Raw genomic sequence first — 18722 nt, forward strand, 5'->3', positions numbered from 1 at the left:
CATTACCCTCTTTATTCCACTCTGAATGAAGGAGGAACATCCCCACCTCCATTCCTGCCCCCCCCCAATCCACAGCATCTGAATCCTGAGCTGATCTATGAGTATGTCATCAGTCAGTAACTGATAACAACAGGAGATATTTTCCCTGAAATAAGAGAGACCGCTTTTCAATTCTTGATAAGCATATTTTCAGCATGCACAACCTCCAGTGCAAATTCTGGAGTTTAGATACATGGTGTTGCTTTTCTGATTTCAAGTGAACTGGTGAGCTACAAGCAATAGTCCTTTCATCTCCCCAGTTTCAGAAGAGACAAAATTACACAGCTGTTACATTAGAATGTAAATTTATACCTTCTCTAGATATTTTTTTTACTGTATCCTACAGGGGTACTACAGAAGCATCTGTTCAACAGTTTAAAGAACAGAAGGACATGCACAGTGTTTCTATGTAGAGATTATGCATCTAGCACTGACAAAGGCTTCATATGGCAGTGAAAACATGTCATCTCATCCCAGAATACAGTTATGCAGTCATTCTCCTTCAGAAAAAATATCTTAGAAAGGAAACCTTAGAAAGGTTAAAATATTGACTTAGCTGAAAAAAAGTTGATGCAGAGCTGTTTTATTTCACAAGCCTTCCATTTGCCTTTGAAATAAGAAAAGGAATTATGGGAAAAGTCCCTTAGAGTCCACATGACAAAGATAATGACAGCTTAATAAAAATGTAATAAATCAAGTTACTTTTCACTGGTATGATATCCTCCTTGAAGCTTGGTAAAAAAAGGAGGCATCTTATTCAAAGACCAGTCAGTCTATTTCTGTATCCACACCACTGGTAACTGAAGTTGCTTCATTTGTTAGCATTGCTCAGTTTTGTCCATGTCCTTTACGTGGCATTCGAAGGGAAATGCAAGTGTAAGAAACGCCACAGGAGTCACTTCATCCGCATGTTTCTTGGGGGGAAAAAAAGGTAACTGATGTTCTTCTGGGTCTGACTGCTGAGCAAGTATCTGTTGTATAAGTTTTTAAAACTCCTCTTCAATCTTGATAGCATTAAAATTCCACACCCTTCATATTCCTTAGGAAAATTACACTTCCTGTGTTTTGCTACATAGTAGACTCACAGTTTGAAACCTGAGTGAATGGCAACAATGCCCGAGTTTAAATTCTGATAATCCACTTTAAAAAACCCTGCATCTTCTATCATTGCCTTCAACTCCTCCTGAAAAATAATAGTTCCATAATTATAACAACCTGAAGGCCTATAAGCCGGCTGCCTGCAAGATTATGCTGGGACAGTGTTTTGTGTGTTAGTGATTTCAGAAAAATACTGTCTTACCTGAGGGGGGAAACGTCGGATGCTCTCCACGAGATACTGGTATGACTTCCAGTCACCAGCAATAACCTCACCCAGAACAGGGATAACCTGGAAACTGTACAGATCGTAGAGCCTGCACAGACAGCAAATACAGATTAATACAAACAAGTTTAAAACCAACCCTCTCCAACACAAGTTGATCTCTGTACCACCACGCTATGGAGTCTGCATCTGATTTTAAAAGCGCACAATGAGGTAGCCTCAAAGTGTCTCTGTCTCTTATTCTGGCTGAGTACAAATAAGAGAGCCTTGTGACATGGCATAGTGTCACCATGTTCCTACCTGGAAAGAAGAGGGTTGCTGACGTGACTAAATTCAAGGCAGAGAAATCTTCCTCCCGGTTTCAGCACACGATAAGCCTCCTGAAGTGCCTGAGACAAAGCAGATGCGGTAAGTTTGTTCCTGTAGAACAGCACCTGCCTATTATCATGCCACGTGAGGGCAACTCGGTGATGAACTGAGGGGACTAAAGAGAATCCTGACTGGCAATCTCCAATATTTACCTGTGGAGAAGCATCTCAAGACAAGCACAAAAACACCTCCAAACAAACAACAAAACCAAACCAGAAAAACTCTTGCTGTTACATAAATAGATTTATACCAGGCTTTGAGTCGAAACTATGATGTCAGGTTTGCAATTTTTCTTCTTTTTCCCTACTCCTAGTTGATGAATGTTTGCCAGCAGAGCTTTTTGTAATTACAGACCAAACCCAAAAGGGAGAAAGTGACTCAGCTACAAGCAGCTAAAAATGAAAAGAAGGCATGATAGCGTTTTGGTTTTTTTTAATCAAATGAAAAGATTTTACTCAACCGTAAGGCACACCCAGAGGATCAAAGAAGAAATGATACTGGGTTTTGGATGAGCAATGTGTGAGAACAGGGAGGAAGGAGAGGGAAGAAGAAAACCTTTGGCTACTTTGAAAATGCCATCCTACATGCAAAATAAAACACCTAAGAAGAACCAAGACAAAATTCTGTTTACAACTGTATGGGTTTTTTTCATACAAGAGCACAGCAGAACTGTATTCAAGAATCTCTGCAGGCTGTACATCTGCTTGGCTTCAACTGTCATGCTCCTAAGGGATAAAATATTAACAGTACACATACACGACAGGAGCTCTGCAAAACAATTGGAAGCTTGGATGTGTTTTGTATCAGGTCTCCAGGGAGCTACGCTACCAGACTGCTGTATCCATGAAGGGGTGTAAGATAAAGAGCCTGTGCTTCGGAAGGGTGCAGATGAAGAATCGTGAAAGACCATTCACATTAGGAGAAGTTCAAAGGCATACAGCTCAAGGTGGTTCAGATCCCAATGCTACACCTTCCCCAGAAGGAACATTGCCAAGGTTGTAACGCACTCCTCCAAAAGAGCCAACTAGTCTAGCTAGACAGGTGATCTAACCTATCTTCACCCACAAAACAGCTAGTCATTTTCAAAGGACAGATACTATTTAGAACAAAGGGTACTACTTACCCTCATTAAAGTGATACTCATTCTTCATAGGAAACCCTACTACCAGCCAGCGTAAAGACACTGAGCAGCAGTGGGCTGAATGGGTTAGTCCAACAGCAGTGGTGGCGGCAGCCAGCTGCTTCCCACTCTTTGCTCAGGGAGCTCTGCTGGCTCAGGCAGGGAAACAGAACAGGGCAGGAAGCACTGGACCCACTGAAGGTGGGATATACATCAGGTGCTTCAGGAAGATTCGAGACATGCAGACTGACTGCACTGTGCTTGTGTAGATCCAGTCATATCATAGGTCAGGAGAAGGTGGGGAATGACTGCAGCATTCAGCCCTTCTTGCCTCAGGAAGAGATTGTGTGGCTTGCCATGCTGGAAGGATTGGGCACAACTAGTATAAATCTAACTTTTTATGACAAAGGTGGGGCATTTAATTGCATTCTTCATTCAAACAAGTTGCACGCTACATGCCACTTAAATGTTTCAGGAGTAGACAAAGCTGTTCTTTGATCCAAAGGAATTCCTCCTTTGCTTCTTCCGCTAGAATAAAAAAAACTCAGGTGAATCGTAAGGACCTCATGTCAGGATACACTACAGCAACTTACCAAATCAATACGAGTTACATTTCGGATTCCAAAGGCAATTGTGTAAACATCAAACTTATCATCATCAAAGGGCAACTCTTCAGCATTCCCAAGTACCCAGGACAAGCCTGTAGTAAAAACCAAGGAACAGAATCAAACTCAGACTGCTCCAGAAAGACTAGAACTTATCTATTCCAGAAGGAAATTATTATTAATAAAGTGGTATTTAAAACTAATACTTCAATTTTGCATTTTTGTTGGTGGGAAGACACCTTGGCCTATACTCCAAAACCTTTCAAGGCCCTGTACTGTACAGCTGTCTCTCAAGTAAAGTAGTTAATTTTGCAGACCAGCCAAAACATTCTCCTGTATATAAACACATGTTGTGCTCATAGTGCCTTAGTCTGCCAAGAAGATTTCACCCAAATCTTGCATTGTAGTGGAAATCAACTGGCTTTCCAGAAACTGGCTGCCATTCGTTTGTAACAAAGTTGCAAAAAGATAATCTCCGCTCAAAGAGTAACTATAAACAATGATTAATGTCTTGCCGTGCAACAATTGCCAAAACACTTAAAACATTTTGCTAGAAAGCTTCCACAGATTGAGGAACATGAAAAGCCACACTCCCTCCATCAGCGCTATCAGTGTGTGATCCTGTTGCAGCTGTGTTGCTTCCCAAACGCCAATGGATCAAGGCCATGTCTATCTGTGGTGCACAGATGTCCAGGTTATTTGTACCAAAAATAAGACTGCTCAATTTGGAATTAATAGTTCTTAAAGTCAGTGGTTTTGGTGACTCAAATGCAAAACAAAAAAACTAACAGAAAAAAACAGGAGTCTTCTGCAACAGAGATCAGCAGTTTCAAAGAGCAGTATGCTAGAAAGCAACATGGAGGAAAGCAAAACAGCAGAAAACAACAGCTGTTGCCAAGAGACATTAAAATTTCATTTTTACAAAATGTATATATTTAGTTGTAGAAAGTATTGTATGCAAAGCAGCACACAACATTACTAAAGCAGCAAGTATTAGTGTTATTTAAACATAGACAGTTTGAAAAGACACCTAAGAAGTGAGCATCAAGGAAAGGTTTTGAGCAACAGGAAAACTGTCCCTCAGAATACACTGTGGTAAAATCACAGGCCAGGAGTTTTTAAGTGGATACATAAAAGGGGCTGTAGGTGTCCAACAAGAGGAACTGGGGCACATGCAGTGCAGCCTACCACTCCTGCTGGCCAAAATGTACAATCAGCGATCGTAGAACATGTGTTTCTTTTCAGCATGCACAGCCCCCACTGTTGGTGCATGTACATAGGAAAATAGCAGAAGAAAAATCTGCCCCTTACAATTTTAAGGAAAAAAAAAAAAAGTAGACCTCAGACAGTCAACAGATAAGCAAGCTCAGAAATGAGATTACTACAACAGGGAGAAATCGCATGAAAAACAGAAGGTAGGACACATTAAATGGATATGTGCTGAACAAGGGACTGAAAAAGAGTAAGAAGGTAAGAAGTCAGAATTGTGGCACAGTGGGGCATAAGGCAACCAAGGCAACAAGATGACAGCTGGGCTTCTACAGCTATGATGTAGAGGGGAAGAAAATGAAAAAATGTAAATACTAATTTTGAGAATTTGGTAAGTCACAAAAATAGCTAAAAACTGGAGCCAATTAAACAAAATGCTTTATTTATAGTAGCTGGGAGGCAGCATCAAGCTTTATTTCAGGTCCTAAGCTACTGTCATAAAGCTTTCATACTTACAATGTTGCTACAGTTCAGGTGTTCCCAAACTATGATGCATAAAAAGAGCTCTGGACAGGCTTGCAAGCTGCTCAGATAAGCATGATGCAAGCAGTCTGCCAGAACTGGAAGAACCAATGCTTTCCCAACTAGTTTTGTTTTTAAAGAAAAGGAAGAGGCAGGTAGGCAACAGCCTGGAGTAACCGACCAGCAGGGAACAAGAGCAGCTCAGAGAACCTATGCCAGCAGCTTATCTTTCAGCCCTTTTCTGATTCTGAGCTGTTCTGTATGCCCCTCAGCCTACACAATTTGTAGGCTGAAGTTCTGATGGGGGGCGTGAGAGCAAGGCACAGTGAAAGGACATGCAGGAGATCTCCTAACACATACACAGAGGCTGCCCAGGGCATACCTAACGGTGGCAACCCAGGCAAACAAAGTTTGGGAACCTCCTGGTATACTTTACATTGCTAAAATATTTGCCAAATATCCATAAAGAGAGGATAAACAACTATCATACAAACACTGAGCCACAAGCAGGACTTCTTTCTCTGTGTCTTACTTCTTAAAATCAGGCTTTTCAATCGGGATTGGCGTGGTCCCCAACAAATTCTACATATCAGTGAATTAATCCATTGACCTGCAAACTAACATTTAATATAATTCAGTTTCTCTGAGTATTATTAGAATATGCTTTAATTGTGGAAAGTTTTATAGGTTCACAATACAGTTCTTGCATTTTTTTATTTGCTACCTTGATTCTTAAAATACCCATTATAAGATCTTTAGTGTAATCATTCTAGGGCTGAGTTCTTTCGCATCACCTGCCTTAGTAAAATCAGATTCATTTGCACAGATATAAACAGCAGGTTTCAATTATTTGACCAATTATGAAGAATAGTTGGGTATCAGATGTCATGGACATTTCCATGTATGTATTTCTGAAAGTTCAAGTATTATTCAAGAGGATTGCTATACATCTGAACAACATACTACATACATGCTCACTGAGAAAGTAACTCAGCGTTGGCAAATATGCAAGCACAGCTATAGTATACACTATGGCTATATAATGCATATTGTAATCCCGAAGTGGTGATTAGCTGATGGCTATCATGCATCAAGTTCTTGCTATCAGGCATGCTACTGAAATGGTACGATGCATGACTTACCTTCGGAGTAGCCAAGATGCTGTGCTTTCTGCTTCCCAACTTTTAACATTTCTTTGTTAATGTCACAGACTACCACTTGGGAATCCCCTAGTGACTTAGATTTGTCTTCCTGGTAACTCTCCGAAATTTCCTGCCATGATAAATTCTGATGGTGCTTAAGCCTCCGCTGGAGCTGGCGTTCTCGTACAGAGCGAACATAATTAATAAATCGAAAGGCGATGTCACCTGCATTTGTTTTGAAAGAAAGATACACGTTTTGGAATGTTTTCTGACTCCAAGAAATTTGAACATCAAACTTGAGTTAATTTGTTTTATATATATAAAATATATATAAAAAATAAAAACCACACATGCAGTATAGAAAGACAGAGAGAGAAAGAGTATGTGTGTGTGTATATATATATAAAGGGAACATATTAAAAGCAAAGAGTCCGTGGCTTCCTACAAATAGGAACAGTTTTCCATAGCATATCATGGAAAAGCCTTGGAGTGAGATATTACAAAACACAAAGAAGTTAGCTCTCAACCCTTCTCTGTGAAAATCAAGTAGATGCTTCACTAGTTTTAAAGACAGGGAACTGAGGGGAAAAAAAAAAAAGGCTAGGCAACTTAATGCTGAGCAGACTCAAACAGTTCAAAAACAGCATGGCATTGTCATGTGGAACTCACCAAAATTATTTACCTGTTCCTCCAGCAACATCAAGAAGAAGTGTTCCTGGGGAAGGGTTCATTTTATGCATGAGGATATCCTTCCACACTCGATGAATCCCTAGAGTCATTGAATCATTCATTACATCGTATTTCTTGGCCACACTTTCAAAGACCTGGTAAACTGCAAAGAAAGGACGCGAGAATGAGATGCAATTTACTTTAAAATGCTCTTGTAGAAGTAAAATGCGTCCTTTATTGTCTCGTGGAGGCCTGCCACCATGTGGAACTGAAAAAGACCACCTGAAAACTCCTTACAAAAAAAATACGATTGAATCTTACTGAGCTTGTTGCCTGACAAACCTCTCTTTGGAGAAGGAAACACAGCCTCTTCCATAACCCTTCCGGAACTGAGAGGAAGAATCGAGCAGGCGTTAACACTGATACTGTTCACCGAGACTCCCGGTAACGTCTCAAACCAACGGCCCAACTCCAAACACATCTCCAGAGCCCCTTCACCCCCTCAGCGGATGCGCGCCGGCTGCCCGGGAGCCCCGTTAGCTTCCAGCCCGGCTCAGCCCGCCCTCCCCCGGGGCGCCGCACGGCCCCACAGCGGCACCGGCCGCCGCCCTCACTTTTCTCCCTCCTCTCCGCCTCCGTCACGGTCTGGAAGCCGAAATGCGTCTCCGGCCCCGCGGCGAGGCCCCGCACGGAGCCGCAGAGCGCCCGCAGAGCCCCGCCGCGGCGGGCGAGCAGCGCCCGGCACGGGCACAGCCCCGCCGCCGCCATCTTGCAAGGGCACGACCTCTGCACCCTCCGCGCCGCCGGAGCGGCAGCACCGCCCGCCGCGCCGGGCCCAACGGCTCCGCCAACCGCAGTACCGGCGGAGGGCGCGGCGACGCCCGGGCCCGCGGGGGCGGGAGGCGGCCCGCCGGGACGGCCCAGCCCAGTCGGGGTGGGGGGGAGCGGCTGTGGCCGGGCTCCGTCCTCGACCCCGGCCCCGAGAAACGCGGGGTTCGGGGCCCGTACCCTTGAATCCTATGCGGGGTACTGGGCCCGCGGCTGTACCGGCCCCAAGCAGTCGCCAAACATCCCAGTGCTACCAGCTGCTCATGTGCACAGCTGAATCTGTCCTGGTAGAACATACATGACAGGGAAAAAAAACCACCTACCCCAAAAACCCCCAAACCCAACACACCCCACACAGCATATTTCAGTAATTTTGCAAATAATTGTCTCTTCTTTAGATTTTTAATTTTGCAGTTTCCTGGCTAAAGTAGAACCTGATGGGGAGTAGGACAGAGGGTTGTTTTGTGGGTTCTGATGAACTGAGGGGAGGAGTGAAAGGTTGCCCTGATTCCTGTTAGAACAGCAGTACAAATTAGGGACCTTTTCTGCTAATTTTTTTGCAAAAGCTGCCTGCTTATCATGTTATTTGAATCATCCAGAAATTCTGTCAGCATTGTAGATACAAAGTTACTTAACCCTTTCTGATGACAGATCACATCACACTGTTAAGAAATCAGACCAGAGACTGCGTTCCCTGAGCACAAGTTGGTCTCCCTTGCCAAGATCTTCCTTCCATGTTGAGACTTACTAGTGCAATCATCAGACCCTACCATGATTTTCTCGTATCTTATCTGCAGAATTAGCAAAATCTAAAGTTTTGGGGTTTTGCTCTATGTTCTTTGCAGCAGGATGCCATCGCACTTTTTCTTTTTTTTGTCTGCCTCAGTTAGAGGGACAGATGAGCTTTGCCTACCAGAGAAGTGACCGGGAGAGCCTCTCTTATGCTGTAGTCACAGGCCGCCGTACAGACGCCAGCAACCAGCCAGGTTCAGGCAGCTCAGCGGTGAGTAAAGAAACGGGAAGGCCGAGCAAGCAGGGTGCCACGGACAGGCCATACCCCGGGTTCGCCGCGGTGGAGGCTCTGGGGGATCCGGGGTCGCCCCAGAGGCCTCGCTCCCGCCAAGCCCGGGGTTCGGCCTGCATCACCACAGCTGCCCGTCGCTATGGGAACGGATGCAGCCGCGAGGCATGCCGGTCTGAAAGAAACTGCTGGAGTAAAATGCTAGGAGAGCGCCGGATTCTGGCCAATGAGCACTCGAGGGGGTGGTAACGGTGACCAATGGCTGGCGGCCAATACGGAGGGGGTGGGGCTGGGGGCGCTTGGAGGCGACGGCGGCGCGCGCGGGTCGGTTAAACCGACGCGGCGGCGGAGCGAGCTGCGTGTTCGCTTTCTTCCGTGCCTCACCCGCGCCGTTCTGCACAGGGCCGGTCCCGCGGCACGCGCCAAATAGTAAGGAAGAACGGTGTAAGAGTCTTGAACGCTGGGGTGGAGCAGCTCCTGAGAGACGCCGGGTCCCACCCGGGCACCGGGAAGGCTGAGGCCGGGCGGCCAGTGCCCGGGCACCCCGGCGGCTTCCCCCGAGCCAGGGCCCTTCCCCAGCGCCTGCATCCCCTTTGCTGGGGGCTGGGAGCTGTCGGCGGGAGCCTTCCCTGTAGCCGCGCGGGGCTCCGAGCCCTCGGCGGGGGGTGCTGGGCTTCGTTCGCCTGCCCTCGGTAGGGAAAGGCCGCCGGGGCCGGGCGCTGGAGCGGCTGCGCCCTCTCCCGGGGCTCCCGGCCTGCGTCGGGCTGTGCCGGGCTGAGCGGGGCTGGGAGGGCGGCGGCCGGCGGGTTTGAAGCCGCTGCGGCCGTGCTTGTGTCGCTGCGGGCTGGAGCGCCTGGAGAGCAGGTGCTTTGAAGGCCCCGTTCCTCTGGCTCTGAGCGCGGGCTGTGCCTCCGGCACACCCGGCAAAAACGCTGCAGAGCCGCGGCTGTGGGCACAGCGCGAGCCCCGAAAACTGGCTGTGAATGATGAGACCTGTGTGACTGCTTGGCAGGTGATCCTGGCAGGTAGGCGCTTCTGCAACTTTGAATTCTCTTCTTTTTTGCTCACTGCAGGCAATCATGAGTGATCGAAAGGCAGTGATCAAGAATGCGGACATGTCAGAAGAGATGCAGCAAGATGCTGTGGAGTGTGCTACTCAGGCCTTGGAGAAGTACAACATTGAGAAGGACATTGCTGCTCACATAAAGAAGGTAAATGTTTGCTTGTGCTGTCCTCATGGAATCTCTATGCACATGGAAAACGAAGGAGAGAGAATGCTGCTAGGCAAGTAGCTCTAGAGAAACAAGTTCTCGAGACACTAGATAATCAAGTTGGACTTTCTCTGTAGGCTGGTGTCCTTACGTTCCTTTCCCCACCCTTTATGTGGACTTTTCCAGGTCCTTCTGCTTTTCTCTTGCAGTACCTTCTACTTAAGCCTTTTCTGCTGCTGTCCCATTGTCCAGGTGAACAGAGAGTGGCAGCTGACTGTCCCTGTGACTGGCGAGCTGGTACAAAACACAGGGGTTCTATTGAACTCTCCTACAGTTTTCCTGTGAGAGCAAGCCTGTTTTACATAGTCCTTGGTTTCAGTTTGATTGACCTTTATCTTAAGGATCTGTTCACAGTTCTGTCCAGCTGGGTCAAAAATCACAGGGAAAAGTAGTTTTCTGCAAGTTTACTGTAATCGCATCTCTCCTTACATAGTGACACAAGCAAAAAAAAAAAACCCACTGAAACATCCTGGTGGCACTGATTGTTTGTTGTTTGCAACATCTGTGTCGTCCTTCATGTAGGATTAACAATAGTGAATGTGGGAAAGATCTAGTTCCTAGTTATATTTCCAGCTTTGTCAACTCAGGAGAATGGAGAAATCGGAGTGTCAATGGAAGTTATACTGCTCTGAGTGGAAGAGCTGTTTAAAAAGTCATTCAACCAAGCAGGATTATTGCTTCCAGTAGAGAAATATTGGGCTCCTATGCCCACAACACAGGCATTTTTTTTCCCCAGATGCAGGAAGTATCTATGACAGTGGAAAAGAGGGAGTTTAGTCTAATATTTCTCAGGTATTCCTTGTAGCAACTACTGGGAATTTGTAGAGAATTTGTTTGAAATGTGTAAAAAACCAAGTTCTCAGATTTGTTGATAGTGCTGGTGTTAGAGAGCATGTGGCAGAGAATTTTCCACTGCCCCCCTTTAGCACCCATGTCACAGATGAACAGTGAAGTCTAAATTATGGCTTAATCTCTGTGGGTATAAAACTGGTGGTGAAGTTTTTACTCGAGTGCTAGGGTTTCAGATCATGGTGTGACTTATGGGGGGAGAAAGGCTACTTTCCCTGAACAAAGGTAATGTTTTAAACTTACTACTGCTCAGATAGGAAGTGCTGTGGCTTTTTTTGTGGATTTTTTTTTGTCTACTAAGCAGCAGGTGAACAATAAGATGTAAATAAGATAAACCTAGTACTTAAGAGCATCTGCTCTTCCCTTAATTGCCTTGCTCAGAAAGTGAACACCTGTTTAGAAGAGTTCTTAATTTCTAGTGATCTGTTTTGCAGGAGTTTGACAAGAAATACAATCCCACTTGGCACTGCATCGTGGGAAGGAACTTTGGCAGCTACGTGACTCATGAGACCAAGCACTTCATCTACTTTTACCTCGGCCAAGTCGCTATTCTTCTTTTCAAGTCTGGTTAGAACCATGGGCTGTTACTGAAACTTGCATCCGGTTACAGGACTGTGTGCTGACTTCTCTGACTAATTACTGCAGCCTTCCTGAGGACGCAGACCTTGATCTTCAAGGGCAATGGCAGGGATTATGCTATAGCAGATGATGGTTACATTGTGGACATAAAAAGGAAAAATACCAAAAAAGTCTTCCTTGTATTTATTTTTTTTCAGAAGGCTGCCTCTTTGCTACTAGAGCTGTTGGAGCAGTTTTGCCTTTGAGAGTTTTATAGCCCTCTACAGTATTGCCCAATTACTGCTTGTGCTGTGTAAGTACTGACAGTGTTTAGATCTTTCTGTTGCAAACCTCTCCTATTCTTCCGATTTGTTTTTTGGTCATTTTTTCCCTCTTGTTTTGCTGGATGTGCTGCCCCAAAGCCTGAGGTGTTTCTTCTTGTGCTGCTGCCTCTCGGAGAACCGCTTTGGAAAATAAAGGACAAGATCCGCCCCATCCGCCAGGTCGTTATTTCTGGCCGCTTCGTGCCGTCCGGGCGGTGGCGGTGGGTGACCGGGCCCGGGCCCGGCCGCCGGTGCCGCAGCCCCGCGCGGCGCTGGGTGCCGAGGAGCGCCGCCGGCGTGGGGTCGGCGGGGGCGGGCCCGGGAAAGCCGCGGGCGGCCCGAGGCCTGGCTGCTGCCCGGGCGGGGGGGCTCGGTGCCGCGGCCGGGAGCGAGGAGGGGTGGGCCGGGGGTGGGCCGGGGGTGGGGGCGGTGGCCGAGGGCCGTGCGGGTGCTCCGCGGCGTGGCGGGGCCTACAGCTCCCGGCGTGCTCCGCGGCGGGCGGGGCCTGCGAGTCCCGTCGTGCCCGCGGGTCCGCCCGGGAAGGGCTCCATCCGGGTCCCGGCCACTGCTGTGGGCGACTCGTCGCCGTTACGGGGCGGCGTTCGCCCGCCAGCGCCGTCGTTGGTGCTGCAGCGTTCGACCTGCGTGACCTCCGCCATGGACAAGAGCCGCTCCTGCAGCTCCGGTGCTCCTGGCGGCGAAGGGCAGCAGCCGCCATCCGCCTCGGCCGGGCTCACCGCGGGGCAGTGTGAGCCCGAGGGCGGTAAGAGCGGGGCAGCGGGAGGAGCGGCCGGAGGTCGGGCTGCGGGCGGGGGGGAGAGGGCAGGCTCTCCCGTTGCCCCCCCCGGGTGGGCGCTCTGAGGCGGCCGGGGCGCGGGCGGGTCCGTTAAACCACCGCCGAGGGGGAGCTCGCGCCCGTCAAGCGGTGAGGGGCGTGGGGTGAGGGGCGCCTCGGGGGGCTTCGGGCTGGAGGGGTGTGAATGGGGCGGCTTCCGAGCGCGGTCGGCTTGGGGAAGCGGGAAGGCTGAGGCCGGGCAGCGGGTCCCTCCCTTCGTACGGGAAAGGACGTCGGGGCCGGGCGCTGGAGCGGCTGCGCCCTCTCCCGGGGCTCCCGGCCTGCGTCGGGCTGTGCCGGGCTGAGCGGGGCTGGGAGGGCGGCGGCCGGCGGGTTTGAAGCCGCTGCGGCCGTGCTTGTGTCGCTGCGGGCTGGAGCGCCTGGAGAGCAGGTGCTTTGAAGGCCCCGTTCCGCTGGCTCTGAGCGCGGGCTGTGAGCGGCGTGGGCTAGGCCAAATGAAAGCCCGGTGTCCGTGATGGTGTGAGCGACGGGTATGACTGCTTGGCAGGTGATCCTGTCAGGTAGATACCTCAGCAGCTTTGAATGCTTCTCATTGTTCAATACAGACATCCATGGGTGATCAGAGCGCTGGGATAAAGGATACGGACGTGTCTGAAGAGGTGCAGCAACGTGCTGTGGAATGTACTGTTTTGTCCCTAGAGAAATATAATATTTAAAAAGAAATCGCAGGCCTTATAAAGAGAGTGAATGTTTGACTGTAATACCCCTTTGTTGAGCACTGTCTGCATGGGAAGTCAAGCAGGGTGGGTGTTGCTACACTTTTTGGAAAAGCAAGTTCTGTGGACACAAGATACATTGGACTCTTCCTGTGGGCTGTTGTCCCTGTGTTCCTTTATCCACCCCTTACGTGTACCTTTCCTAGTTTTTGTGTTGCAATACCTTCTATTTTTAATTGTTTTTTTCATTATCTCATTGTCTAGCAGAATAGGAGAACATTTGCTGGCCTTTCTCAGCGTGACTGATTAGCTGGTAGAAAATACAGCCCTTTGAAGTCTACTATAACTTTCCTCTGAGGGAATGCCTTTTTTTACCTAGTCCTTGACTTAAATTGTGTTCAAATTAGTCTTAAGGTTCTGTTCGTAGTTGTGCAGGATTGGCTAGCTTGTTCAAAATTTGCAGGGAAGAGTAATTTTCTGCACATCTTCTGTATTCACATCTTCCTTTTATGTGCTGAACCATGCTAAAATCCCAAGTCTTGGAGCACTGTTTATCTGGTGTCCACAGAATACTTATTTTTGTATATGCATGAAGAAGAATTATGGAGTCACAAAAGATTTAGTTCTGATACAGTTTCTGCTTTGTCGTCTCAGGAGAATAAAGAAATCTGAGGGTGCCAGTGAAGGTTAAATATTATGTGAATCTGAGCAGAAGACCTGTTTGAAAAGCCTTTCAACTAAATGGTACAATTGCTTCTGTTGGGGTAGTCTTCCTTTCCTGTCACCCTAGCAGAGATGTGAGCAGGTTTTTTTTTTCCCACTTGTAAGAACGACACTCCGTGTTAGTGCAGAGTGGAGGGTTCAAGCTTGTCAAATTTTTTTTGAGGCTCCTAGTTGGAACCTGAGAAATTGTGGTGAGGAGGTAATTTATCCAGGGTTGTATTAACTGATCAGAAATGCTTGCGTGCTCTCACGGAAAGTTTCCTCATTTGAGAGCTGTTGGATATGACAGTATATAATGACTTGACTGGAATGTTCTGCTTGTAGTAGAGCTGTGTATCTTGGTTTTTGAAACGTGGCAGGCTTCTGAGTATGATGGGAGAACACGACCACATGACCTGATATTTCAATGGTGTAGTTTGAGAACATGGTATGACTTTTGGGGTGGAAATTGCAGTCCCTGGGCTTGTTCCTGCTCAGCTAGGAAGCGCTGTGGGCTTTTTTTTCTTTTTTGGTCTGAGCAGCAGGTGAGGTATAGGAGGTAAGTAACACAATCCTTATACTTAAAAGCATATGCTGCTGCTTATTTGCTTTTTCAAAAAGTGATACTTGTTAAGAAGAGACACATTAATGACAGAAAATGTGTAGTCAACTTGTGGGTGAGAACTGTGCTCACGCTAAGTTAAGTTCCCAGTGATCTCTTCTGCAGGAGTTTGAGAAGAAATACAGTCCCACTTGGCACTGCATTGTAGGAAAGAAATTGGGCAGCTATGTGTCTCATAAGGTCAAGCACTTCAGCTTCTTCCTCATGCATGGAGTAAATATTCTTCTGTTTAAAGCTGGTTAGAGCTGTGGACCATTGTTCGGAGTTGCCTGTGCTTGCAGGACTGCACGCTAACGGCAGCAGCTTATTGCCTTCACACATCCTGAGGAAGCAGACCTTGGTATTCAGGGGTGACGTCAGGGATTTTTCTGGAGTGGTCGGTGGTTTTGTTGTGTTACGGGGGAAAAAAGAAAAAGCCTTGTATTTATTTTCTTTCTAAAATCGGCGGCTTTGCTAATAAAAATGTTATGTGTATTCCATCTTTAAGAGTTTTACAGCTATTTTCTCTTTTTCCCTAACATTGCTTGTGCTCCTCCTCATTTCCCTGTGAACAAGCCCCTTTCAAAGAAATCTCTTCTCAAATCCAGAACACCTGAATGCTGAGCTAAACGCATGAGTAAGTCAGTAACCTAAAGCTGCACCGAGGAGCCCTGTGGTTAGGCAGGACCGTGCTCTGTCAGGACAGAGAGGAGTTGCAGCAAGCCCTTGGCCTGGGTGGAAGGCAGTCCGGTTGCCCGGTGGCCAGCTCCCAGTGACTCTGTGCAGTTAAGGGCTGCGCTGGTGGATGTGTGGAGCCTTGAAGATAAGCTCAGTGTTCTGCGTGTGTGTTCTGTAACCAAAGTCCCTGCTGATAGCAGCTTCCTCATTGAGAAGACGCTCAGAAGCTGCTTCCCTGGGTGCACTCAAAGCTTTTTGTCTGGTCGGAGGTAACGGCGAGCACTCAGCCGGCCTCTGGTTTTACAGTAAGTCCATCTGCCAGAGAGCACCGGGGCGCCTCTAGCCGGTCTCCTTCCTCTTCAGTTGCGGCGCCCTCAATATTAGAATAGTTTTAGAAAGGCTTCCGGCTGTAGCCGCTCTCCCTCCGTGTCCCTGCCTACCGCGGGCAGGCGGGGCGGCAGCGGAGCGGAGGGGCTGCCCAGCCACCGGGCGTTCCCGTCGCTATGGGAACGGGTGCAGGCGCGGGGCATGCTGGTCTGAAAGGGAACGCCCCCCCAGCGGGGCCCGGTCCTGGCCAATGAGCGCCCGAGGCGGGCTGTGGCGGTGACCAATGGCTGGCGGTCGGCGCGCAGGGGGCGGGGCTGGGCGCGCTGGGTTAAACCGATGCGGCGGCGCAGTGGGCTGCGTGTCTGCCCGGTCTCGGTCCCTCAGCTTCACGCAGGGTCGGCCCCGCGGCGCCTGCGAAACGGTGAAGGGGTGGGCGTCGCCGATGCGTGAGGGGAGCCTTGTGAGGGCCGGGCGGCGCCCCGCGGGGCGGCCTTGGGGCTGTGCGGCTCCCGAAAGAGGCCGAGTCACAGCCAGGTGCTGGAAAGGCTGAGGCCGGGCAGCCGTGCCAGGGCCCTTCCCCAGCGCCTGCATCCCCTTTGCTGGGGGCTGGGAGCTGCCGGCGGGAGCCTTCCCTGTAGCCGCGCGGGGCTCCGAGCCCTCGGCGGGGGGTGCTGGGCTTCGTTCGCCTGCCCTCGGTAGGGAAAGGCCGCCGGGGCCGGGCGCTGGAGCGGCTGCGCCCTCTCCCGGGGCTCCCGGCCTGCGTCGGGCTGTGCCGGGCTGAGCGGGGCTGGGAGGGCGGCGGCCGGCGGGTTTGAAGCCGCTGCGGCCGTGCTTGTGTCGCTGCGGGCTGGAGCGCCTGGAGAGCAGGTGCTTTGAAGGCCCCGTTCCTCTGGCTCTGAGCGCGGGCTGTGAGCGGCGTGGGCTAGGCCAAATGAAAGCCCGGTGTCCGTGATGGTGTGAGCGACGGGTATGACTGCTTGGCAGGTGATCCTGTCAGGTAGATACCTCAGCAGCTTTGAATGCTTTTCTTTGTTTATTATAGGTAACCATGGGTGATCAGACGGCTGTGCTGAAGGATACAGACATGTCCGAAGAGATGCATCAACATGCGGTGGAGTGTGCCATTCAGTCTCTGGAGGAATGCAACATTGAGCATGACATTGCAGCTCCCATAAAGAGGATAAGTGTTTGCTCATAATTTCCTCCTACTGAATACTATATGGACTTCAAAAATCAAGCAAAAATGTTGGTGGGTAAGTAGTTCTAGAGAAGCAAGTTCTGTGCACACTAGATGATCCAGTCAGACTTTCTCCGCAGACTGGTGTCCTTTCTGTACCCCTTATATGCACTTTTCTAGTTCTTCCCCTTGTCTTTCACAACTCCTTCTATTTAAGTCCTTTCCTCCCCTCTCCAAAGACAGCACGTGAACAGTAATGCTAAGTTCCTAGGGGTCTCTTCTGCAGCAGTTTCACAGGAAATATAATCCTACTTGGCAGTGCGCTGTGGGAAGGGATTTTGAGACTCAGGAGACCCACCACTTCATCCTCATCTGCCTGGGTCCTGTTACTGTTCCTCTCCTCAAAGGTGCTTAGAGCCATGGACTGGTTGTCAAACTCTCATCTTGTTACTCAGTTGTGTGCTAAGAGCATGAAGCCTGGTGCCTTCAGCCTTCTGAGGAAGCAGACCTTGGCCTTCAAGGGCAACAGCAGGGATTTTGCTATCATGGTTGATGTTTTTATTGTAGTTAGGGGAAAAATACAAAAATCCCCAAACAACACACAAACCAAAAAAACTTCCTTATATTTGTTTTCTTTCCACAGCCAGCTTCTTTGCTAATAAAAGTGTTACGTTCTACCTTTAAAAGTTTTATGGCTATCTACCCTCTTTTTCTAGTATTGCTCATGCTAGTTTTTTTTCCTGCGAATGTGGATGATACTGGTAGAAAGTTTCTTTTCACAAATCCAAAACATCTAAACACATGGTAACCATCCTCATAATTTGGTCAGTAATTCTAAGAATAATAGACATAATAGGGAGCAAACAGGAGTTAAAAGAAGGCCTTTTACGAGCCTTCCCCTGAAATATTACTAGCTCTGCCCTTTCACACTCCAGCCCTACTTTTCTTGTAAAAAAACCCGGGAACTGCTCTCCCGGTGAACTTGAAGCTCTCATCCCTAAAATAATGGGAAAGGAATCAGCAGATGCGCTCAAAATCTTTGAATGTTATTTTAAGGGTTAATTAAAATGCTGTTAGAATCCCTGTTGCCTTGTGTTTTTTTCCCTTTTACTTTGAAGGAAAAGTTAAAAAGCATCACTAAAAATGGGGCATTATAGAGCTTTTTTTTTTTTTTTACTTTGACAGTTGTTTGCTATAATTCAGTGGAAATACATGATTCTTTATATCCTCCAAGGCCTCTGTGTTCACAGGCTTAACCCCTAGTACTGTCAACTCAAACCTGCCTAAGAACTGACAGTGTTTAGATCTTTCTGTTCCAAACCTCTCCTATTCTTCCGATTTGTTTTTTGGTCATTTTTTCCCTCTTGTTTTGCTGGATGTGCTGCCCCAAAGCCTGAGGTGTTTCTTCTTGTGCTGCTGCCTCTCGGAGAACCGCTTTGGAAAATAAAGGACAAGATCCGCCCCAGCCGCCAGGTCGTTATTTCTGGCCGCTTCGTGCCGTCCGGGCGGTGGCGGTGGGTGACCGGGCCCGGGCCCGGCCGCCGGTGCCGCAGCCCCGCGCGGCGCTGGGTGCTGAGGAGCGGGGCGGGCCCGGGAAGGCCGCGGGCGGCCCGAGGCCTGGCTGCTGCCCGGGCGGGGGGGCTCGGTGCCGCGGCCGGGAGCGAGGAGGGGTGGGCCGGCGCTGGGGGCGGTGGCCGAGGGCCGTGCGGGTGCTCCGCGGCGTGGCGGGGCCTACAGCTCCCGGCGTGCTCCGCGGCGGGCGGGGCCTGCGAGTCCCGTCGTGCCCGCGGGTCCGCCCGGGAAGGGCTCCATCCGGGTCCCGGCCACTGCTGTGGGCGACTCGTCGCCATTACGGGGCAGCGGCGGCCGAGCCGGGGCC

The 18722-nt window shown here is 49.1% G+C and overlaps 2 protein-coding genes and 1 pseudogene across 2 annotated transcripts; 2 read left to right on the forward strand and 1 right to left on the reverse strand.

Moving 5' to 3' along the window:
* Positions 1–51: 51 nt before the first annotated feature.
* COQ5 (coenzyme Q5, methyltransferase) lies at positions 52–7764 on the reverse strand. Its single transcript, XM_059827534.1, has 7 exons — positions 7611–7764; positions 7010–7159; positions 6328–6552; positions 3443–3549; positions 1661–1749; positions 1340–1451; positions 52–1222 (listed from the first exon to the last, which is right to left on the reverse strand). Exons 1-7 carry the CDS (start codon positions 7762–7764, stop codon positions 1121–1123), a joined length of 939 nt encoding a protein of 312 aa, XP_059683517.1. The 3' UTR covers positions 52–1120.
* Positions 7765–9185: 1421 nt separating this feature from the next.
* On the forward strand, positions 9186–12009 carry LOC132318840 (dynein light chain 1, cytoplasmic-like). The gene is made up of 3 exons (XM_059827510.1): positions 9186–9274; positions 9919–10056; positions 11400–12009. The coding sequence occupies exons 2-3, from the start codon at positions 9925–9927 to the stop codon at positions 11535–11537; spliced, it is 270 nt and encodes an 89-aa protein (XP_059683493.1). The 5' UTR covers positions 9186–9274; positions 9919–9924; the 3' UTR covers positions 11538–12009.
* A 1235-nt stretch (positions 12010–13244) lies between these two features.
* LOC104253236 (dynein light chain 2, cytoplasmic-like) lies at positions 13245–14939 on the forward strand (annotated as a pseudogene).
* The last annotated feature ends 3783 nt before the right edge of the window (positions 14940–18722 follow it).

The sequence above is a fragment of the Gavia stellata genome, chromosome 21, assembly GCF_030936135.1.
Source record: "Gavia stellata isolate bGavSte3 chromosome 21, bGavSte3.hap2, whole genome shotgun sequence".
NCBI lineage: Eukaryota > Metazoa > Chordata > Aves > Gaviiformes > Gaviidae > Gavia > Gavia stellata.